At 39.6% G+C, this 25,001-nt stretch overlaps 1 protein-coding gene across 2 annotated transcripts; it reads right to left on the bottom strand.

Annotated features, from left to right (window-relative positions):
- Window positions 1-1,200: 1,200 nt before the first annotated feature.
- On the bottom strand, window positions 1,201-24,828 carry MELK (maternal embryonic leucine zipper kinase). Of its 2 annotated transcripts, XM_075019422.1 has the most exons (18): window positions 24,703-24,828; window positions 24,474-24,575; window positions 24,094-24,179; window positions 23,502-23,618; window positions 22,022-22,165; window positions 20,416-20,484; window positions 19,213-19,305; window positions 17,965-18,063; window positions 14,900-14,968; window positions 14,253-14,351; window positions 12,582-12,668; window positions 11,070-11,198; window positions 8,423-8,569; window positions 7,470-7,695; window positions 5,593-5,686; window positions 4,980-5,148; window positions 2,765-2,868; window positions 1,201-1,616 (listed from the first exon to the last, which is right to left on the bottom strand). In XM_075019422.1, exons 2-18 carry the CDS (start codon window positions 24,535-24,537, stop codon window positions 1,439-1,441), a joined length of 1,974 nt encoding a protein of 657 aa, XP_074875523.1. In that variant the 5' UTR covers window positions 24,538-24,575; window positions 24,703-24,828; the 3' UTR covers window positions 1,201-1,438. The 2 variants fall into 2 exon arrangements, with proteins under 2 accessions (XP_074875523.1, XP_074875524.1); XM_075019423.1 differs by lacking the exons at window positions 1,201-1,616; window positions 2,765-2,868 and adding an exon at window positions 3,646-3,980.
- Window positions 24,829-25,001: the final 173 nt, after the last annotated feature.

Genomic DNA, 25,001 nt, shown 5'->3' with positions numbered 1-25,001 from the left:
CTTATTAACCCCTTCCGTAAAAAGGTTCTTGACCAGAAATGGTTCAAGGAGCAGCAGCTCTCTCCTTCCACATAACCTCACAACCATTTCCACCTTTTCTTGAAATTCACTAAAAGTGTCCTTATTCCTTTAACCTGTCTAAAGAGCAGCAAAGAGACAACTTGGCACTAGAATAAAATGGACACTTCTGCCTTGGTCAGTAACTGCTTTAGCAAACAAATCGCTCTAGTTAATGCATTAAGGGTCATGGATAGTGAGCAGACAGTTTTAATTAGCAGCCATATCTCTCATAAGTCACTGGAAGTTTCTAACAACACTCAACTGTCCACCTACCCAACCCCTTGACAGGTGAGCCTCAGGCTTTAGTTAAGGAGCAATAACTTGGGGTTTACATACAGCACGTGCCACCATTGCCGTCATGTATATTAAGAAAAATCTGCAGCACACTGTCAACTTGTCTAGATATACTGGACATTTTTGCATAGAGAAAGGTTTCAAGATATGTCTTCCCACTGCTGCTTGGATTTATCCCCACGTGGTTGCTACTAAAGCAAGGCTGAAGGCATAAATACTGCTACACGACAGACAACACCAGTGCTTGGGAAATGCGTACCTTTTTCTAAGGGGATACCCTAACACCCCAACCAACTTTTATGTGTAGTTACTCGTTCTGCATATTTCAGATTCTGTTTTTAGTGCTTAAGTTTAGCACCCAGTTCTGTTAAAGGTGTCACTCTGAACTCCTTGTAGACTGTAAGGGTTACAAATGCCTTCTCCATTCACAACAGTTCAAAGGTGCTATTGTTCTTAACACAAGGATCTGATGATCACTTAACACAGGAGCATCAGAAAGTACATACATTTGTTAAGCATCACTGAGGCATAGTAATGAGATACAGTAATGTTTTATATGGGATCATAGTTTAAATCCTAGCACTGTTGACTTCACATTTATTGAAGACAGTCCTATTTTGTACAACACTGAGCATATAGTGTAACTCTGAGAACCACAGCTGTGACTTAGTTAATGATCTCAATAAATCCTACTTAAGCAGAGACAAGAAGAGAATTATGCAAATGACTATTTCTGTACCACATGTACTTGATAACTGAAGACATACTAAAACAAGCTTCAGCATACAAACACCAATACTTTTTTAACCCACATAGATCAAAAATACACAAAAGGTAAAGCAGCTTATGGAACTTTATTTCAGAAGAGTTGTAGTTGCAGAACATTTACTACAAACTTGATATTAAAGGAAACATACAGAAAGGACATGTACAAAGAGGGGTGATTAAAAACCCAAGAAAGATGACAGTTTTTCAAATACAGCTGTGAATGTGACAATTACTTTTCTGAACAGACCTTACTAAAACATTATGATTAAAGGCCTAAGTACAACACTGCTGTTTCCTCAGCACGTGCATCAGCCAGTCACACTTGGCAGCTAGATAAAACGTCTTCTATCAGTCTCTTGTAGAGCCAGGTATCACCTTTAAGTCGTTGTCGCCGGATACCCACTTCTTCAGATTTACTGAGTCGACACACTTCTAACTCAAATGCCACAGTTACTTTGCCAAAATTTGACTGTGTTTGACATTTCAGGGTATAACTGTACGAAACAAAAGGAAAAACAGAATAACCAAACTGTTTGTGTTGCAATGCAATTTTGAATTGATAAAAGCACCTTACAGAAATTACCCCATTGCTATTCAGAATACTGGGAAACAACCCAGGAATTTAGTGAACTGAGAGCTTTGAATACTTTAGTCCCAGAAGACTATCGTTGTGCTCAAGTACCAACATGTAGCATCAACATCCTACCCAGCCATAGGAACCACTGCTAGCCACAGACCCCCATTCTCAGAGTGCAGAGCTGGAAGGATGGAGATGTTCCCGTGTTTTTCCTAGACAGGAGCACTCTCCTTTCTGCAGAGACACCACTGCTGAGAGGCTGGTTACAGCTCAGCTGGTGTGAAAAGTGGAAAAACTGAATGGGAAGTTTAAATCATTACAATGGGAGAACGTGTTTCCATACAATTCAGTATCTTTCCAGATTTTGAGCTTGGAAATGCATCAGAGGTTGAAATACACTCTGACATTCTACAATGCCTATATTTAAATATTCAATAACTTTAGAAAATGCATATTCATAAGTAAGCACAACATTTCTTTCATTCATTGGGAAGTCAGGAAACAGATATTAAGCTTTGATCAGAACTAGGAACCAATCCTACTTTCAGTACCTTAGTCTACTTAGTAAATCCTACAAATTAAAATACAAATCCTACAAATTAAAATAATTGACACAAAGGTGTGTGGATTCTGTGCAGCTTTTAAAATATACTGGTCTGTTGGCTAAATGCTAATGTCTTTTAACTGCCAAGACTGAGGGTTAAAAGGTATCTACATTATCTCCCCAAATTGTCCGATTTGGTCATGTCACTGTACCCTAATAGACCATTTGTATTTGCAATTTCACAAGACAGAGACAAAATTCACATCAGCCTCTAAGAGCTCTCTCACTATTATTGGTTCACATCTGTCAAAGAATTCTATCAGAGCTCACTTAACATTGCTTTGCATTGTGTGGACAAGTTTCATTCCACAAGTTCATTCAGTGCTCTCTACGCTTTCTATAAATTCTTGTATTTAACAATGTGCAGCTGAGAAAGTAAGTTTACATACTTCGCTTTGTCAAGGATTGCAGTACTGACTATTTAGACAAATACAGTTGAAGTCATCGTATTTTACACTTACCCCTTCTGAACATATTCCACATGCTTCTTTGAAAGAACAGCAATTACTTCATTCAACAGTTCATCTGGATTCAGTCGCTGAATGGTGGTAACATTACAGTGTGCCTAAAAGTAGTCAGCTCATTAAACAAAAAACAAACAAAAATATCTTTCTCCTAAAACCGAAGACATTATGAAAAGTTTTCATAAAGAAAGCTTTGGAACACCTTTGCTTCAGAACATAGTGACAAATTATCATAATTAAGACATTGCAGTAGCAACAGGAACACTAAACAACAACTGCTGGACCATTAATATCAAAGCACGTTCCAACTACAACCCATCATAAAATGCAGAGTAGCAGTGATGGGCCAGGGCAGCACAGAGGCTATCAGAAACCTTGTACATAGCCAGAGGTGATTCCTGCAGAGGTGTGCAGAAGGTAGCCACACGACTCTGCTTAGAGCACCCTGCTGCACACTCCACGGTTGGGACATCACCAATAGTGTGTTGCCTAGCTGAAACTGAGCACTTCCGATATCAAGGAACAGGCGCAACGCCATGCGGCTTTCCTAGGACTAAAGCGTCACCATGTTTAAAGAAAAAAGGTAACTTACTACTCATAAGTTTACTGTTACAGGGGTCTTAATATCTAATACTTCATATAATGAACTTGTCCAATAAGTGACTTCTTGAACAACTTTCAGACACCCATATGTAATGAAAGTGTATGCCAGCTGTAATACACCACAAACACTCTATCTAGCTTCTTAAGTCACAGAAGCAGAGAGAGAAGACAAGATCATAAAACAGCATGAGAAATGAACACAGGCTGAGGATGCAAAGCCTGAGTACAAGACTGGTTCTTACAGCTCTTATTCAGCTGAGAACATATGCAACTCCCTACCATAACTGCTGTACCAGTGTGAGGTACAGTTCTATCTTCTCCTATTATACTCCAGTGTCCCTAGACATGCATCAGTAACTTTGCATGTAGTATGGACAAGGGAAACTGATGCAGAAGGATAAAAGCTTTTAGAGACAGAAGGTCTAGCTTTTGTTTCCAGTTGCTCAGGTTCTTGAATTATTTGCACAGTCTGGACTCCTGTCCGATGAGTTGGTCAGGTTTGTAGCCCAACATATGTCCTGAACTTGTAAGACTGCCACCTTGCCTCTGACAAGTGCGTCTTGGAAAAGCTTCCAACTGCAATACAGTAGCTGAATTCCATTTACACAGGCTGCAAAACACAAAGTGATCCTTTTACTGACAGACAGATCTTACTGTACAGTAGGTGTCCTAACAGCTGCAGCTCCAGGAGCCAGTCAGCTGAAGGCATACATCACTTACCTCTATGGAGCTATTTATGCCTCAGTAACACACTTGCCTCTTTCATGCTAATCATGTTCTTCAAACATGTCACCTTGTGTATAGTATAAATTCCTCCTTGTATAACTTTTGAAGTATATCAGTTGCTTTTGAGTGATGCATACAGTTCTGTTCACTACACTGGTATTATGCCAAAGCCATTTGATGTGTATTCTACAAAGCTAATATTAACCTCATGAGTCAACTTTGGTAGGTAGAAATTATTAATGTAATTTTAAAGTGCTCTGTGCAATGCACTGTCTGAGGGATTGCTTTTTCTATGGCTACTTAAAGAATAGTAAGTAGCCAACTGGCTCAGATGCAGTGACATCAAAACTTTAAAAATCAAAATTATGCTGACAGTGTCAGAAATTCTTTCATAAGATGTAGTTATTTAGGCTCTAAGTTTGATCTCAGGTTCTCTTGACATCTAAAGACTATCTTGGAACAGATATATCACTCCTGGACTACAGGAACCTAAGCCAGGAATGTTATAAAAACTTTTTGTTTTGTTTTTAGTGGGAGAGCTAGCAATATCTCTATACAACTAATATGATCAAAATTTTTCAACTAGGGTTTCTTTAAAACCATCCTGCTTCCCTCACATTTAGTTTAGATAGGATATAAACAGCAAAGACCAAACTCCTCCCTTGATCTGTTGGTGACTTGCCCAAGCCCAGACTAATGCAACATCTCTTGGCAATAACTAGGACATTACCACGTTAATAGAGATGCAGTAAGAACAACTGCACTTTACTGCAGAATGCAGGCAAGTCAGATCACAGAAGTTTTCACAGGACCGTTTCTAAAGGCATTGGATGTTTTCAATAATTGTACTTTTTTTCATGTAAGATTTTTCCAGCAACCATACCTTAAGTTTCCTTGGACAATCTCTAGTGAATCGTCTCTTTTTGCTTGGTGTCAGCATTGTGATCACTTTATCTAGGCCTCTCTCAATACTTCCAAATATTTTGGCTTTTCTCTTCTTTTGGTTGCTATCCATGTGAGCTAGGTTGAGATCCAATTCCACTGAGTGACACCTGTTACATGAACAAATTAATCAGTTATTTTTCCTCAGTGTTTAGAAATTAGTTATTTCAGATACTTCACTAAAATATTACCAGACCTGACGGAATGAAGAAAACCAAAGCAAGTGCAGCGTATTATGAAAGTTTCTGTTTGAAAGTCAGTTGAGATTTAAACCCAGAGATGTATATAGAAACCACAGCACTCTGGGAAATTGGAATAAGAAGGAACTTACATTATGGAAAATAGGAATATATTCTCAAGATAGTTGAGTTATAGTTTTAAAACTTTTCTCTGCCTTCAGTATTTTCTAGTGAATGTAGAAAGAGGTTTTAGGAAGGTTTTTACCAAGAGATGGAAATAACAGCTTGCTGTTGTAACAAGGCTTCCTAGGCAGTACATGGATTAAGGTCGTCCTGCTCTAAATCAGAAGTGTACACAAATAACAGGACATTTACCTTTTTTCGGGAAGAACCTCAACAGCTGTCAATTCATCTGTGTTTGCTGGGTTTGTGGGTTTCTTAATTGGTGAGACATTAGTGAACTGGCTCTCTGAAAGAAAGCATCCAAGCCAAAGCAGGTATGTTTTTGCGTAAAGGATTTTCTTTTCTTCAGCAAGGATTTCTCATTATTAATAATTTATTTCTAAAACCAGCCCCCTTTTCTATCTCAGGTCTGTATGTTCAGAATGATAAAATATGTTTGTAATATAATAACAATACTACCCCTACTCTACAAAGAAACACTGCAACTGATTTCCCCAGGGCTCTACAAGTCAAGCCTTAGAGGGACCAATGCAGTTCAATATTAGAAATTTGGAAAGGAAGAGGATTAGAATTGCTTTCTTGCTCTGCCACTGGTCCCAGAATAAATACCAAGCAGTTCACTGTGTCAAATAGTTCTTCACAAAGCCATTTCCCTTATATGGTGTGAGTTTATATAGCCATGTTTAATAGTACACACTACATAATAGCCTAAAAAGTTCTCTACGCACACATTGACAGAGTTCTGCAGAGCATGGTTTTGAATGTGCAGAAGCAAACATCAAGTGAAGCAGTCATCAAATGAGTTGTTACAATTAAATCCAATTCAATGTTCGAAGTTTCAGCTCTCTACAGAATTGCTCCTGTCCCCAGACAATGATGATCTCAAAATTTCCAATGAATACTTCCACTTTTCTATCTCTAAGAAAGTATTAATATTACCTCTCCTGAATCAAAGATCTTTCAATGGAACAAAGAATTAGCTTTTCATTGTTTAATCCTCAGAAATATCTCTAAAATGAGCTGGAACTGTGTTTCTGCATTTCCCATTTCAGATAGAGTACATAACTTCTGCTTTTTAAAGTTAACTTGCGAAGTTTGATTTCATGGTGTCACATACAATCTTAAGACAAAAATCAGACTCATACAAACAACTGGTTTGTGCAGTGCACTTCCTTAAATACTTTACACAGGGTGTCATTGAACAGCAGTATGTCCAAGATCCCTTATAACTTGAATCAGCCTGCAAATACTTACTGTTTCTGAACAATGTTCCTTAGCTTGTGGAACAGAAGAGTCTCCTACTGTAAGGAGTCCTTGGCATTTGAAGGACAGAGTTATCATTTACAGTATCAACACAAAAACATTTATCTCAATGGTGAAGGAAATGGTAACGTACATACAGGATCCATCATTTTTCGTAAGAATGGGCTAGACAGGCTGAGAACAGAAATTTCTAGTAACTCAGAAAAGCTGACATAATTTAGACAGACATCTGTTGTCTATCACATAACTGTAAGGTCTGTACATTGTTAACAGAAGTATTTTCACTGCCACACTAGACTGTGAAAATGTGAAAATGTTACTGTGAAAATGCTGATACACTACCATGAGAAATCCAAAAAGTTAGATTTCTCTTCGAAGAAGCAATAGAAGCAGACTTGACTAAAAGTATACCCTTATTTTCACTCAAGGTAATAACAAATTAAAAACAGAGTGTTGAGGAAATTGTGTTCTCAACCTTCATGGAAAAGTGGAACCAGATGCAAGTTTTAGGAACACAGTACTTGGCTCCATGTCAGAGTGTGCCAAAAGGCATGCATGTGTGATACCGTAAGCAGCAATGACTTCTGTAATTAACATACAAGTAACATGCCCTGATGTACGGTTAAACCTCTTGCAGCACCTTACCAGATGTACTAGAAGAACCAGGCTCATGAATATGGCAAAAAAAGTTAAATCCTCCAGAAACAGATGTGTAGAATACACAAGTACTGTGTTCATATTTGAATTTACAATACTTCCTAAGCAATGTCTAAGTTTTAAGTTTTCATTAGTTACATTCAAGGTACCTTGGAAGCCAGGTGTCTGAAAGGGTATGGTTTGTACTTGCGCCTCAATCCGATTCTTTGCAAAAGGAGTCTTTGGAGCAGGAAGCGCAAAGGGCATTTCATTTCTTAAAGCTGACTCTGTATCAACATTCTCTTTGTTTTCATGCTTCTTTGATGCCACTTTTCTTGTCACTGGAGTTGACAGTGTGAATTCCGTATCATCCAGTTGAGCATCATGCCTTGAATGCTACAAGAGATGTAACAAAAAAAGACATCCTTTGCTGTATTCTGATCACATTCAGGAATGTTACAGACAAGGAAATTCTAAAAATGAAGCTGGTTAAAAATACCATAAAATGCTTGCCTATTGAGCAAAATAGTTAAAAACTCTTCAATACTTCTAATTCCCTCTATAACTTGCTAATAAACATCTCAAGTCAATTGCCATTTCTTTATCTACTCTTCTAAATTCTTCAGCCCACACATTTAAGACTAGTCCTCACCAGCTCATCTAAACACAGCTAAGAATTTTCATTTGGTTTAATTGTATAATTTTAATTGCTTCATTTGATTTTTTTGTCTAATACAGACAGGTTGAACCTTCAAAGACTTGTCCAGCTCTAGCCTAGCTCAGAGATCTTGTTTACAGTACCTTATTGTTTTCCCATCAGTTTTAAAATCCTCATTGTCTCATTTACTCATGCCTTAGATGCTGTTTTTATGCAACTCAAATGTCAAAGCTCAAGTTTTCATCAAATGAATCATGACCTACAGCTAAAGGAAGCCACAACTTATGTTCAGCAATATATTTAAAACATTTCTTTACTCAGTTTGTAACTCCCCTTGGCTAGGGTTCACCAAATGTTTAAATATGTAATAAGTTTTATGTACAATGAGAATAAGACTTTTGGGGGGATTAAGAATAGTATATCTATTTATATTTTTAAAGGAACTAGTAATTAATCTGCAAACACCTGCTTTGTTCTGCGAGTATTTAGATTATATTCTTCTAACAGAGGTTCTTCAAACAGTGAAGATTCATCAGAAAATTCCATGGATCCAAATGCATGTGGCACTTCACTGGAGTCTGGCATATCTTCATGTGTCATAGGTTTTTCACACTGGAAAAGAAGATTCAGTTGAGATTCCACTGCACAATTAAAAGTAAGATTTCATCAGAAAAGTGTCATTAAAATCTGAATCTTATTCTTTCTAAGTTCCTAATTATGGTTAACAGCTAATGGAAGTTCTCATGCCAGTGACCTAAGTTTTATAATATGACTTTAATATTTTCATTTTGGAGTTGTCATTTGTATCAAAAGCAGATGTGAAATTATTCTCAAAGCACCATTACCAAGTCATCTTTCATGACCGGTGCCAAGAAGAGAAGCAACTCACAAAAAATACTTGCCTTTGATTTCAAGACTTGGACCACAAGCTTTTTTTACCAAAAGCCAAGTAATAAGCTGGAAGGAAGGCAAGACAAGAATGCAGTAAAGTCTGAAAGGGGGCCAGATAAAGGCAAACACATTACATTCAAAACATATGATTATGGAATCTGCAACAGTACTTGAATTAGCATTCAGAACCCTTCATCTAATTGCTAGCCCCCAATAACATCATTTATTAAATCACAGGATTCCTAACTTCAGCCAAGATTGCTAACCTTCACGGCTTTACATCGCATACAATCAGATATATATCACAGTATCCTTAGTTTCTAACACCTTTTGTTATTTCCAGGAAACTCTTCCCAAGGACTTGTTTTATACCACTTCAGTGAAATTGCATACAGTTATTTTAAATTCTCAGTCCTCAGCTGGAATGGATACCATTTTAGGAAGCTATGTTCTGATGGCAGGTAAGTTTCTCTTGGCCTATGATCAAGGATATTGTAATCATCAGATCGCTCATTACTACTGGAATAGAAACAGATCTTCCTGGTATGCTACCAGACCTGCTATTATGACTTACTAAAGAGCCCTTACCAGAGGGCTGCTAGCTACAACCAAGAAGCTAACAGCCTGATATTGTAGCTGAAATCACATTCTATTACAATATGAATGCCTGATTAGGATTCCTTGGCTACCATGTTCCAGATGAAATTCATGCCACGGTGAATTTTTTGAATACCCTTCCACATCAAACTGTTTGAAACAAGGCAGTATCATGTACACGCGTGTGCCACTAAATTCAGTAACTGGCTAAGTTAAAGGTTCTGTTTGCTTGTCTTCACATTAGACCAGCTCTAGCTAGAGAACTTTGCTAGTTGGGTATTTCAGCAAATTCACTGACATTCACTCACAGAATCTACATGCAGGTAAGTTAAATGTGTCCTGAGTGCTGTAGAAGGAACAATGGATTTTTGTGTTGTGTAGACATGATTTTCACAATCACCTGTGAAGGCATAATGCATATGTTAAATAGTAGCAGTAGCCGGATCAATTTACCTGGGACACCACTAGAGATGAAGTAATTTCACAGCACCATCGCTACTGAACCTAGAGAACCTCCACATTAAAATCATCTGAGTGTAGAAGACTAACCCACCATGATCATGGAAATCACATTATGCATATTCACCAACACTTATGATGCATGATCTGTTATGCAGCACTGGTAATCTTAGAATTCTCATCTGTGTTTCAAAGCAGTTGTACAAGTGAACTGAAATGATATATATGCAATTGAATCAGATACATAAGAAAGTACTTCTTCTGAGTGCTTGGCTCTATGCAGAGAACACATTCAGATAGCTAGTTAACAACTTCACACAGGTGTCTACAGTTCAAGGGGGAATGGCTAATAGGAAGTCTGCAATTTTACTGAACACTTTTGAGTTTGTCAAACACAGATGAGTATCACCAGCATCACATATAACTGCCTATTATATATGATATTGCAAGCAATTTTGCAACTTTAGACAAGTTCTGAAGTATCCTATTTGCACTTTGCTACCAAACCACAGGAACTGAAATTACCATACAATATATAAAACCTCTTGAGAATCCAATTCATCAGAAAAACATCAGCAACACATTTCCTTTACTCAAAATAAACAGAAACCTCTCTGGGATTGTGTTCTAAAAGGAAACAGACAAGGAAGGAATAGGTCCCACTGCTTTGACCATCAGCTCATGTAGTACCCATACAATCTCAAAGTAGGCTGCCCAGATGACATGCCAGGATGTTTCAGAAGACTTTCCTTACTAAGCCATGATAAATGCAACTAGCATGGTACAAAAATATTTAGACAAATGTAAAAGAGCGCAGTAAGAAGTTAGGCATCACAGAGGAAAATCTGGAATGATCATATAGGCCAGACAATGGGCAATTTTAGTCCATTTCTATGAGTAGCCAAGGGGAGATTCCGTGCAGTACTCATAATGCACCATGTCCTCCCAGATAGTTATTCCAGTAATGTCAATTCATAGAAGCAACCCAGCTTGCTAAAACATGTTAATAAGGAGACTGAACTATTTAATGACCAAGCCTTTGGCAGACTGCACACATGCTCTCTTACCGATGTTTAGGGCATCAGCCTGTTTTCCTAGGCAGAGCTTTGTTACTGCAGACCAGCATTTTAATCTGCATGTTGTCCTGTTGAATTTGAAAACTTACCTTGAGGCCTGCTGATTGTGTTGTACTGGCATGCCCTGTTAGACATGGAACCCTTAAGCAAACATGCTTGCCACGAGCCTTCTTGGATTGAAGCAAGAAATATGTTGCTGACATTTGGTCATATTTCCACTGGGGGCAGGGGGGAGGAAAAAAAAAAAGTATTTTAATCTCTTCTTTGGAAACATTGTAAATACAAAGAAAGCTCAGCCTTCTGAAAATTTCTGCGTTTCTGCAAGTTCTTCTACCTGATGTGCATCCCTAATGTTTGATCAGCTAAGTGTAATTTCAGACTTCAGTCACATTATGTGTTTGAGATCAAGAAACAGACTATGGTTGTTGCTCTTTGCAAGTTAGTTTGTAGCACGCTCACTACCATGAAAACTAATACTGGGGCCAGAATCTATCCACTGAAGTGAATGGCAAAGCTCTTATTCAGTTTAGCCAATATTTCAACCAGTCTCTCAAGTTTTTGGAAGTCCCCCTCCATTCTTCCCCCACGAGCAGCACCAAATTTTTGCATGATTTTCAGCAACTTTGCTTGTGTGAGGAACATGGGTACAATGCTTGAGAGGTTTGCAGCACAGTACAATTAGTTTGAATTAGTTATAAGGGACTAGAAGTCCTCCAGTAAAGGACTATGCAAATGCCACAAACCTATTTGGAAGGACTTTTCCCCATGTAGACAGATTATTCAGATTACTTCCTATAACTGAAGAACAAGTAGCATTAAATCCACAAATCCATCTTAAGTATCACACACATTTTAAAAGTCTGTTTCTACTACAGTTACATGGAAAACCTAACGGTTTTTCCAAAGCAAAGAACTATACCACTGCTACCATATACAAAGAAGCAAAAAATTCAGTTTCTAGGGAGAATTTTCAGATTCAGGTTAAAGCTGGACGACACATCATGTTTTAAGTCTCTTCTACAGCCTGCAATGTCATTGCTAACATCTGTACAATTCTTCTAGAAGCAGTCAGTTCAATTTTTGTCATTTATATTCAAAAGTGACTAAACATACTTTTTTAAAAAAAAAACCTCTGAATAGCAACTCCAAAAAATGTATTTTATTGTCTGTCTGGGTGATGCTCTGATATTTTTTCTCTTATTCTTTTATTCCCCCCCCCCTCTTACTTATTGAATGATTTCAAAGCAAAGAGTTAAGCCAGCAAATGGCATCTGTTGTTCAACTACAAATTTCTGTAAGTCTATTTTGATTTTAAGACATTCAGAAGGATTTTACCTTGGTGGGAAATAACAGCAAGGTTTAGGAAACATCACAAGTGCAATTAAAGGAGGAAAAGGAAAAACACACAAATTTGAACTTCAGAACTGTAGTTATAAGCTACAGCTAGATTCTGGAGTTCTGCTGGGGGTCCTTAAATCTGAAAAGTATTAAAAATGTCATACTTGAGAATAAGTAAGCATTAGTCTATTAATACAGTACATTTATTTACTGTATTACTGTTTAATTACTATACATTACAAATATAGATATATACTTCTTACCTCTGATATTAATTCCAATATACTCTCCCTGCTCTGTTTATGAAACACAGAAAGCTCTGTTACACAGTCTTCATCAATATGTCCAAGCTGCAATAACATGACAGATATTGAAGCATGAGGCTTTCAAGTTGTTTCATAATCCATATATCAGACTGTGACACTGTTGTGAAATCCAGTAGGTAGAGTCAATAATCAACCATGATTTTAGACCTCATACTTTAAGTAGTTAGCACCACAGCTAAATATTGTAGGGAACAGACTGAAAAACTCATAAAACTTCAACAACTTCACAGTGTGACCCCTCCTTGGTGAGAGGTTGTGAATTCAAATAAGAAAGCTTGACAGCAGATGAGATTTTTACTAGAATGGAAGCTACACCTTCATCTCTCCATAAATATTCAAAGCTATCAGACATGCATATCTTTTCTAGAGCCAGTTAGAACTGACGCTGCAGGCACAGTAAAGCTGTTCTTTATCTAGAGAAACAGTGTCATCCAGTGGCTAATGAGCAGCATTGGCTGCAAACATGAAGGAACTTCTCAGTGCTTACTACTGACAGCAGGATTCCTCCCCCCCCCCCCGAGCCCTCCATACTACCTTAGTCTCTCACACAAGTAAAACAAGTCAGAGAGACAGTACAAACGTACTTTCAATGAGGTCAAATTTTTATTCAAACTTGCAGTTTTCAGTGAGGACTAGATACAAGATAAACCATAATCACGTCTAACATGCTCTCCAAAACATTTGCATTTTGCACCTTACAGTATTGACCAAGCAGCCTGGAGAATCAACTGGTCATTCATATGCAGAAATACTTCACATATTGATGAGAAGTCAGTTATTTTGCAAATTAAGCATCAGCTGCAGAATACAACTGTCATGGTTTAACCCCAGCCAGCAACTAGGCACCATGCAGCCACTTGCTCACTCCCTGCCAATCCCTCACCCCCAGCAGGATGGGGGAGAGAATCAGAAAAAAAGGTAAAATTTGTGGGTTGAGATAAGAACTATTTAATAACTAAAGTAAAATAAAATGCTATACTAACAATAATAAAATATAATAATAATAGTAATGAAAAGGAATATAACAAAATAATTAAAAAAAAAACCAAAACCAAGAAAAGACAAGTGATGCACAATGCAATTGCTCATCACCCACTCATCAATGCCCGCACAGTGATCTGCCCCTCCTGGCCAACTACCCCCAGTTTATATACTGAGCATAACATTCTGTGGTATGGAATATCCCTTCAGCCAATTTGGGTCAGGTGTCCTGGCTGTGTCCCCTCCCAACTTCTTGTGAACCTGCTCACTGGCAGAGCATGGGAAACTGAAAAATGCTTGACTTAGGATAGCAACTACTAAAACATCAGTGCATTATCAACATTGTTCTCACACTGAATCCAAAACACAGTACCAGCTGCTAGGAGGAAATTAACTCTCTTCCAGCCAGATCCAGGACAATAATGAAAACACATTCGAAATTCCTCCTCAAGAGAAATTGAGAGAAAGTAATAATATTTTGACAGCAAGAACAATCAGAAAGGAACCATGGCCATCTCAAAGTTCATCTTTGGAGAAATGTCTTCGCACCCCCATACTGTGAGGACGGTAGCAAGTCAGTAAAGATTACATTAAATACTTGAGTAATCACCTGACAAGCATACTTACTGGGTATTTACTTTGCCACTGAACAGCATCAGAATAACCTTGCACGAGCCAAGGGTGACTTAATAGATCTCTAACTGTAATCCGCTTCTTTGGGTCCACCTAGTGGGCAACAAAAACCAAGCTGATACTTCACTGTTAAGAAGAACTGAAGAAAAAACTTGTCTTCTACTCAGAATTTTAGGGTGATTAGAAGCTCAAATGGAAACCAATACTGTTTCATAGCTTCACCAAAAGGAAGGTCAAACACATGAGCTGTGATTCTGTGTTACAGAACTTACAGATACAACAAATGTTCCAGGAATATTTAGCACTGGCTAGATTGCTTAGATGTAGCCCAAATGCATAGTCAGTATGTATAACCTCATTTATAAAACAGCACTTATTTATATGGCACAATTAAGGATAACCAAATGCAGACTGCTTGAACTGTTTGTTTAATCATTTAAATTTTGCTTAATTATTTCTATACCCAATCATTCTTCCCAAAGAATTTTCAGCAGAAGATATTAATCTTTTCTTCAAAAATGTGTAAGAATTCAACTTGTTTAAACACTGAACTTTTTTTTTTTTAACGTATTTCAATGTTGTAATGTTTTGACCTAGCAATAGTACCTTATAGACCTATTGAATAGAAGTAATACTTTTACCTGCAGCATTTGGTTGAGTAGTAGTGTACTGCCAGGAGAGAGCCACTTTGGAATACTGTATTTTCCTCTCTGCAGAAAAGATGGTGATTTAGAATGAACCTTGAACAGCTAGCTCAGAATGAACTACTAAATTACTTGGATGATAGTTACATATGTATTTGGTCAAAAAGGAAGAACAGCACACACATGCAAACTTAGTTTTTAGAATGACTTGAATAAATTTAATGGTAGTACTAAAATCCAACTGTATTAGTAAGGAAAATACTATGTTTGAATTATCAGCTGCAGTTTTCACCTACTTAGCTTGTGTGACATTTCCATCTCAGTCCACTTTTACAGCTAACCTGCTCCTTATCTATTGCATTGTTTCATCATACCAACTTGATACTGAAGTTTTAGAAGTGCAAACATGCTGGAGCATCAACTGATATTAGCACTTTGAAATGTGAATATTCATTGAAATCACTGCTTTTCAGATACTAAAAATAAACTATCCTCAACACTTAGCTTTTTTTTTTTAATAGGTTACATCTAGTGCTAGAGTTTTGATCTCTATTCATATTGCAGACAGGAAAAAAGTTACAGATCTAACAGGTAAGTTTCTTTCAACCAAATTATTTACTGGTGGTTTTTTTAAATCTTGATTAGAATAAATTTGAAAATGGCTTTCAGATCTGAGGTGCAACAGTAGCTAAAAACCAAACCAAATTCACCAACAAAACAGTTGGTACTATATGCAAAATACATTTCTAAGCAGAGTATCTATTACTCTGACATCACGGGTTAAAGAACTTAAGTTACATCTTTACAGATAGCATTAATGAACTATTTATAAATAGTTTGTAGGCTGTTTCACAATGCAGCTTTACTCTTAAACTAAGCCAAGTCAAGTAAGACATGTAATCTGCATTTTGTTTCTAATACATTGCTACAGAACATGAGACAAGGAAAAACAGAATTAGCATCTACTTGACTGAGGGCAATGCTGGAAGGTAAATAGCTTGCAATAACTACCAGATGCTTAAGATCACACCAGAAATAAGTTTGGGGTTTGTTGGTTTTTGGGTTTTTTTTTTACAGAAGTTACACCATGTGCTTGATTCTTCATTCAAAAAGTAAAGGCATTTATTCAATTATTCCCAAATAAAGAGACATGGAACATTCCAGGAAAAGAAACATTGCATATAAGTCATACAATCCTAATTAGATTCAAGCAGCAGATTATTACATTGACTTGGAACAATAGTTCCGAGTCGAGATCACAATAAATTTCAGGATCTACAATGTGTGAAATTAAATTCCACAATAGTGCATAAGTACCTTCATTTCAAGCAATTTTCAGTTCACAACCACATTAAATTAAAACAAATTCAGAGTGGAAATAGCAAGCCTGTATCTTAACATTATTGGTTTTCAATTGCACCCAGACTAAGTTTTACAACTTGGTCATCTCAGTTCACTTAAGTTTCACTGGCCAACATTCTGTCAGTCCAAACAACTCAGGTCCTAGCTCCTGTGCATGTTAGATAACTATAACTATGCAGAAATCATCTTTGATGATCTTAAGATCTCCACTGCACATCTAAGCTCTCTGTTCACGTTTCAACTATTGACAAGTTTAAGGTAATGAATACCTTAAATAGTGAGATCACTTACCAGGTCCTGCATCTCGGCGTAGTGACCAGCATAAAGGATTTTCTGTCATTCTAGAAAACTATGCTTACAAATGGACAAGTTCTTAATGTATACTAACATTATGGGTAGACAACACAGTTCACACCACAAGCAGAGAGGGAAAGGCAGCTCAAGTCTGATCGACAACCTAGTTGATTCCTCTTCATAGTGATTTTACTGAGAAATTGCACATGCTTGCTAACGTTATCTGGACAATGCTCTTAACCATATGGTTAAGTTTTAGGTAGTCCTGTGAGGAGCAGGGAGTTGGAGTCGAGGATCCTCATGGGTCCCTTCCAACTCAAAATATTCTATGATTATGCAAGTAGGAAGATAATATCATTTTAATGGTGACCCACCTGAGTATCAGCACTTTCACACAATCTCTTTGGATCAGTTAGCCATTGCTTCCCCCCCTCTTTTTTTTTTTTAAAAAAAGTTCTTTACAACAACTCAAACTGAGCTTCCTACAGATCTTATGTCAAGGTACTCAAGTTGCTCCAATTCTAGACTAAAAAGCCATGCCATTTGATGAACTAATTCTGCACTTTATAGAGCTCTGTTTGTTAAGCACCCCAGAAAACACTCTGTGTGTAGATCAGCTGTCAGTTGCCTCCTACCAGAGTAGTCCTTGAACACTCTCAAGGAGTTTTTTGGGTTTGGTTTTTTTTTTTCAGACATATCAGAATCTGGGTGAGAGAAGGAGAAAGAGGTAGAGTAAGCCAAAGCCCTTACCCAACACAGTTACGCCTCATCCCACTCACTTACTGGAAGCTTTATCAACATAAATTTTATGGCAGCTTAGAAGCGGTTGGTAGAGGCGCGTGTATGGTGAAGAACAGCAGCTGGTTAGCTGCATCAGGAGGAGTTTACAGGGACACAGAACAAACTACTGAATTCTATTACTTATTATTTATTCACCTTTTCCTATTGATTATGATGTCTTACATTTCCTCCTCATTTTGGAGGAGGAAAGCATAATAGCAGATGCAGAACTTGCTTCTCCTAGACATGAGAATAGCTGACATTTTAAGAACACTATTTCTGGTAAATCAAATTATGTATTTGCAATTCTATTCCATACAATACAGGGAGAAGCCAGACAAAGGCTCAGACACAAAAATTCAGCCCACCAGCAAGAAAATACCTCTCCTAAAACTTAATTTCCTATCATATTATAGGACCAAGCTAGAGTACTGCAAAGGCTGATCAAAGATGGAAACAAATCCACAAAATATTCATAGGAAAAGTAGCAAAGTGTAACAAAATTCAGCAGATAAGCCTTGTTGCCCTAGGCACAGCTCAACAGGTTCTGCCATCAGAAAAGCAACGGTCCTCATAATGCTTAGAAATGTCCGTTCCTAGTGTATTCTAGCACCATCAATACCTACCATTATCTTCTTGTAGATAACCATGACATTGTCATCATCAAAGGGGAGAAAGCCACACAGTAGAGCATACAGCAGTACTCCCATGCTCCAAATATCTGCCTAAAAAATAAAAGTGAGTGGAAGTTCACAAACCTGATCTGTCTAAAATGGCTTAGAGACAAGTAATATTGTCCCCCTTTGGCAAAGCCCACATACAACTCATGAAAAGTAAGCTCCTTAATTCTGGACAGAACTCTTAAATTCCAAGTGAAAGCACACAACTTAAATTCAATTTTCAATTCACTCAAGCTAGAGCACTAGTAAAACCAATATCTTCTCCTTAGGTCACCAAATTGCTGCATTACCTTCGATCTACAAGGACCTCACTGGAAAAAATGAAATCAAACTCATCACAAGGGATTTTATACAGTAACATATTATGGATTACAACAGCTGTCAGCACAGTTACAATCAACTCTAAAGCCCTACTGCTTCTTCTCTTTGTATAGGCATGACAAGATCCATGTGCCTCATACTGCCTCATACTGTAATTCCCACTTAGAACATAAGAAAAAGGAGGCTTGAAAAACACTGGACTTCATGGAAAACAAAAACAAAAAAAAGAAAGCAGGAGTTAGAGGCCAAGGACAGTGGTACAAAGACTGACTCCATCCAACAGCACAGCAATTTAGGAAGTTTGAGGGGCTTGCAATTACAGCATTTTGGATGGTTTGACAAAGGCAAGTAGCAGGTCCTAACGTTCTAGACATGGAATCAAACCTGGATAAACTCCACATTTTTTCTTCTCTCAAATTTTACTATACTGTGAGGTACAAAGAGAGCAAGTTTTCATACACAAATTCCAAGCTAAAGGCAGGCCTGGTAAAGCACACAAGATACTGAGACTGCACAAAAAATTGCAACAGGAGTCAGATAATTAACAGAACAAATGGTTGCTTGAAAGAATGTGCAGTAGAAGGAAGGAGTTTAAGTTACTCTTTCATAGGGCACTAAAATATGGAGCAACAAATGGAGAGAGCGAAGGATTAGTCAGAGATGAACTAGCCAACTACATGACTTGTGGCCAAGAGCACCATGTGCTGTTCCAGGCTGGGACTGTTGAGGCTAGTCATGCAGCTTCTGAGAACTACCTAGGCAATGTTATCCAGGGGTATTCGAGAGAGAAACCAAGTGAGCATATCTGAATGTCACCACCTTTAAATACATCATAGCAGGGAAAGAAACATAACCCAAAACTGTGCTACATACCTCTGAGCCAATATAAGCTTTGCCCTGAATCAGCTCTGGTGCTGCATAAGCTGGGCTTCCACAGCATGTGTTCAGATGGTAATCAAGGCCACCCTAGAATAACACAGAATATCGATCACACAGAAGCATTGGGTTTAAGACAACTTAAGTCTTCCAGCAATGACATATTGGAGGCCTCAGAGCCTTCATTTTCCTCTGCTGTGCATCTACATTCACCTCATATTTTGCTTTGGTGTAACGTATGGCTTCACTAGGCAAAAATTGTCTAAGACCATGAGTATCCTATAAACATTCAGATCCCAAGCTGCTCATTCATGCATTACCCTAGCAGTCCTTTCCGCAGCTCCTCCTCTGGTAAGAATACCTCCCTTTGTGACTGCAAAGAGAAGAGAGATGGAAGTTGGGAAGAAATGATCCAAGAGCTACTGGGCATGAGGCTAGCTGGTTATTTGTATCAATATTTAATGCAATAACTTCATGAAGACTCACTAAAGACACTAAATCCATGTTATTACTTGCCTGGGCTTTGCTCTAAGCAGATCGGAAGATGATGGTCTAATAGTCTTGACTGCCTGCAAGATGTTCTAATGTGAGCCAAGTAAAACTACCTGAGGACAAATAACTCTCTTCAGTAAGACCTTCTTCCCATTAAATTGTTTCTTAACAGCACCCACCTCACATGCTAAGCTGCCAAACAAAAAGGGGTCCCGGAAACCAATTTTAAATTCAGGAAACAACTTAGTACAAGCACATGGAACCAGAGGATTTGTAACTGTAACTGGAATAAGCTATTTGATTCGATCCACAATCTCCACGTACATACAAATCTTTTCAAAAAAGACATACACCACTAAAACTTATTAGGGAAAAACGCACACCAACATTAGCTTTATATTATAGGCCTTTCTATGTGACAGCAAGTGCTATACAGATAAGATCATCTCTGCCTTAGATTATGATAAAAGATGAAGTGTAAGAGGAGAAAACGGTCTAACAGTCTGGCCATAACATGCAGTTAACTGCGCTGTCACACAGTTAAGGCTCTACCAAGTAATTAGTGATTGGATGACACCTATGCAAATAGCTTGAATTTAGGGTCTTTGGGCAAGTCTATGCATTGCACTCTGAAGTCAAACATGCATTTTTTATGTGTGTGCAGCAGCTGATTTAGCTCTAGTCTGTGAAAGCAACTGATACTCTTACCTTTGGCTTTGCACAAAGTCCAAAGTCTATCAGCTTCAAATTATGTTCCTTGTCAATCAGCAGATTTTCCTGGTAAAAGAGAAAGTGGTAATGAATGCTTCTATAACCTAAGTATCCAAGAAACCACGTTTTCTTTCACTTTATTTCTTCTTGTCATTAGCAGCTAGAATTTACCCAAAGCTCTCCTCTGGAGATTTTGATCTGTTGCTAACAAATATATCCCATATTCCAGATGGGGAATACTAGTTGCTATCTGCTGAGAAGGGCCTGGCTGGGGGGGATAAACAGCAAGCTGAATGTGAGGCAGCAGTCTGCTCTGCCAGAAAAGGTAGCCAGCAATATCATGGGCTGTATTAAAAGGAGCACAGCTAGTAGATTGGGGAAAGTTATTCTAGTCCTCTGCTCAGCACAGCTAGAATAGTGCATCTAGTTTCTGACCCCCCAGCACAGGAAAGACACCAAACTGAAGTAAGCTCAGTGGATGGCCACCAGTCTGCTCAGGGGGCTGGAGCACTTGCTCAGTGAAGAGAGGCTAAGGGAAAGACATTCGTTCAGCCTGTAGACAAGAAAGCTTCAGTGGAGACTTCACGGCAGCCTTTTAATACCTACAAGGAGGGCTGGAAGATAGACCTAGTCTCTTCACAGCAGTGCATGATGTGATAATGACAGACAACAGGCACCAAACGACATTCAGACTGGAAATAAGGAAAAGCCTTTCTCCTCATAAGGACAGTGAAGACCTGAACAGATTTCCCAGAGAGATTGCACTGCCTCATCTTCAGGAGAGGTCAAAGATGTGACTGGATAAAGCCCCAAGAAACTTGGTCTGACACTGCTTTGAGCTGGATGTTCAAGCAGAAGCCCCTAGAAGTCACTTCCCACCCAAGTTATCACATGATCGTATGAATCCATCAGCTCTCCAGCTACAAGCCAACTCCGTCCAAAAGGTACATTCAATGCTTCATCTGGGGAGAAGTTCCTTGGAGACAAAGACTTCATGAGCCATCGCCATCTAGGAAAACACTCAGGCACTGAGTATTTTGTTTTCTCAGAGATGTCAGCATCCCTAAAAATGCAAATTTCTAAACCCTTCAAGGAGAAATGGACTCAAGTCTTCAATTCCCTAAACCTATGCTTAAACTCTGCAATAACAGCAAAGCCACAGGATGGGTCCAGTAGCATGCATCTCCCCCTACAGCCTCTGACTAGCCACCACTTGTTCAAACTGCTGGTTTTCACACCCAAAGGAAAAAGTGACACCAAACAGTTTGCGCAACAGATTGGCGCCATAAAGACTCTCTCCAGGTGCAAGCTGAAACAAAGGGGATAACAAAAACACCTAAGCAACGTTCAAAGTCTGCACTCCCAGCTGGAGCATGTTGTTCTGCTTCTCTTTCAGAGGAAGCTCCTTCCTCAGATACAGTCACATCCAGCTCAGCTGAAGAACATAGTAGCAAGTAGAAGTAATGCTCTTTCAGAAGATGTTAGATAAAGAGCTCTAAGCACAAGAGAATGGAGAAGGCATAACTTACTCCAGTTCCTAATGGAGAAATAAAAGTGGGTGTTCATTATTATTTGTGCAAATATGACCACTATTCAGGCTTACTGGTTTGAGATCCCTGTGGGCATATCCCTGGCTGTGAACATAAGCAATTGCTGAAACAATTTGCCGAAAAAATACACGAGCTTCCTCTTCTGAAAGGCGGTCCTTAGAAATTATGTAATCAAACAGCTCTCCTCCAGGACAGTACTGCATGAAAACAGGAAAAAGAGAATACATTTAGAATACAGTAATAAAATCTAAACAACGAGAGCACTGGACAGCAACTAGAGGACACTCTTCCATTCAATTTGGGCCAAGGCCAATTGTTTGAGGTTCAACAAGGCCAAGTGCTGGGTCCTGCACTTGGGTCACAACAACCCCATGCAGTGCTACAGGCTTCGGGAGGAGTGGCTGGAAAGCCGTCTGGCAAAAAAAGACCTGGGGGTGCTGGTCGACAGCCAGCTGAATATAAGCCAGCAGTGTGCCCAGGTGGCCAAGAAGGCCAACAGCATCCTGGCTTGTGTCAGAAATGGTGTGGCCAGCAGGAGCAGGGAGGTGATTGTTCCCCTGTACTCGGCACTGGTGAGGCCGCACCTTGAGTACCGTGTTTAGTTTTGGGCCCCTCACTACAGGAAAGACATTGAGGTGCTGGAGCATGTCCAGAGAAGGGCAACCGAGCTGGTGAAGGGTCTAGACCACAAGTCTTATGAGGAGCAGCTGAGGGAACTGGGGTTGTTTAGCCTGGCTAAAAGGAGGCTGAGGGGAGACCTTATCGCTCTCTACAACTACCTGAAAGAAGGTTGTAGCGAGGTGGGTGCTGGTCTCTTCTGCCAGGTGGCTGGAGATAGGATGAGAGGAAATGGCCTCAAGTTGCAGCAGGAGAGGTTTAGATTGGATATTAGGAAAAATTTCTTTACTGAAAGGGTTGTCAGGTATTGGAACAGGCTGCCCAGGGAAGTGGTGGAGTCACCATCCCTGGAGGTATTGAAAAAGCGCATAGACAAGGCACTTCAGGACATGGTTTAGTGGGCATGGTTGATGGTTGGAATCAATGATCTTGAAGGTCTTTTCCAACCCAAATGATTCTATGATTCCCTCCGCTTTATCACAGTAGGACGCAAGTGCCCCTAGGCATGCCCTAGGTCAGCACTGTGGCAGACAAAAGAAGCTGATAAGTCTGACTCTTGCCTAACCTGTTGCAACGAATACATCACCCTAATGTCACAGGCAATACAAATTGCCCAGGAGGTGACAACCACGGGGCAGTTCCAGGGTCCTGCACATCCTGCTGATGCTGTTTTAAAATAACTGAAGCGCAAGGTAGGAATTAAAGTTATTTCATGTACTGTAAACAGCAAAGGGCAGCTTTTACAAGAAGGCAAGACATAGAACATATTACCACCTTCGTTTTTAAACTACAGCATCTTGAACACACTCATCATTGAGATCACTTTTTAAGAATTGTTTCATTTGAACTCTGTAATCATCTACCACGACAGCTAAAACCAGGACTATTCGCCATGGCAGAAACACCTTTTCTTACCTCTAAGACCATGAATATTTTCTTGGATGTCTCTATCACCTGATACAACCGGCAAATATGTTGGTGACTTAAGTTCTTCATGGCATCAATTTCTATTTTAACACGAGGCAAGTCATCCTAAGAGACCACAACAGCAAGCTATGAAATTGCTGACTACTTTGACGATCTATACATCCCAGTAAGCATCAGAGTATTGTGCAATGCAAAATTTCACAGCATGCATATGACAGCATACAGTTCAACTGCTCAAATTCAATCCAACAACAGCCCTACCATTAGCCCCCTACCATTCTGGCACATCGATTGGCAAAACCCAGAGCAGCAGATGTAAAATAGTTAGTATTCTCATCAGCATTCTGTTTGAATTACTGTAATAATCTTTGATTTCCTCAATTTTACAGCCAGAGAATGTTGCCCTCTCCACAAGAGGGCACGAGATTTGTGGTCTTCTGTTAAAATTCTTTCAAGTCCACAGCATCTGTCCGTGGCCAACGGGACAAGCAGGCAGCCTTTCAACATGTTGCATCCCACAAGAACAGCTTTTAAATACTTTCTAAGCTTTTAAAATACTTTCAAGTAACTTCTGGCTTACCCCTAAAGCAGCTTTGTCCATGATTTTTATTGCAACTTTTTCAGCAGTGAGAAGATGTCGTGCCAGTTTTACCTTTGCAAACCCACCTAGGAGTTGAAAAAAAGAGACATTTAGAGCAAAGCGCGATGACATGCTTTGTTGCCCATAATCTCACAGTTACAGTGGAGTACGTAGTGCACACAGTGTGCAGCGTCTGCGTTGGAGGAAGAACCGATCACTGCTACCAACTCCCAATTACGTTTTCAGAGCTCTGCCCCCCGAAATACACACTTGAAGCGTGACCTGTAGATTCTGCAGTAACAGTTAATCCACATTCGGATAAATACTAGAGTGGTTAGAGAGACCGCACGCACCTGTTTGCATTCACAGACCAAGCCTACCTGTTCCAATTGTTTCGTGCAATTCATAGTACTTGAGAATTTCCTCATAGTCATCTGCAGACATTCTGAGAGGAACAGAGACCTGGCGATTCTTCTCAGCACCTGCAAGGAGAAAGCGGGAGCAGGCGTTCGCGCGTTTCCACTCCCAGCATGACCGGCGGAACCCGCCCGGGCCAGCTCCCGTGGCCCGGGGAGGTGCCAGTTGCTACAACCCCAGCAGCAAACTCACTAAACGAACAACTCGGGAGGCCCAGAGGCCGACGGCACGAAACGCCAGCACCGTTCACCGGAGCTCTGCGGCGGGGGCCCTCCGGCGGCCGGGGCGGCCCGGCGAGAAGCGTAGAGCGGGCACTGCCCGTCAGGGCACCGGCGAGAGGCCGCGGCCGCCGAGGGGGAGCGGGCACCGGCGGAGAGCAGCACTCACTGGCTGGGCGGCCGCCGCCTGCGCGGCCGTTAGCGTTCAAATCTCTCCGCTTCCGGCCGGGCCCCCCCCGCGGGGCCAATCAGCGCTCAGCGCTTGACCGGCGC

This window comes from Buteo buteo, chromosome Z (genome assembly GCF_964188355.1).
Source record: "Buteo buteo chromosome Z, bButBut1.hap1.1, whole genome shotgun sequence".
NCBI lineage: Eukaryota > Metazoa > Chordata > Aves > Accipitriformes > Accipitridae > Buteo > Buteo buteo.
The sequence above is the reverse complement of the archived record's forward strand: the minus strand, read 5'-3'. Positions and strand labels throughout refer to the sequence as shown.

Coding starts and splice junctions, on each gene's coding strand:
- MELK (XM_075019422.1), bottom strand. CDS start 24,537: ATGTCTGCAGATGACTATGAGGAAATTCTCAAGTACTATGAATTGCAC. Junction 12,669..14,252: donor AGTGGCAAAGTAAATACCCA/GTAAGTATGCTT, acceptor ATGTTATTGCAG/CTTGGACATATTGATGAAGA. Junction 2,869..4,979: donor ATTGTCCAAGGAAACTTAAG/GTATGGTTGCTG, acceptor GACTACTTTTAG/GCACACTGTAATGTTACCAC.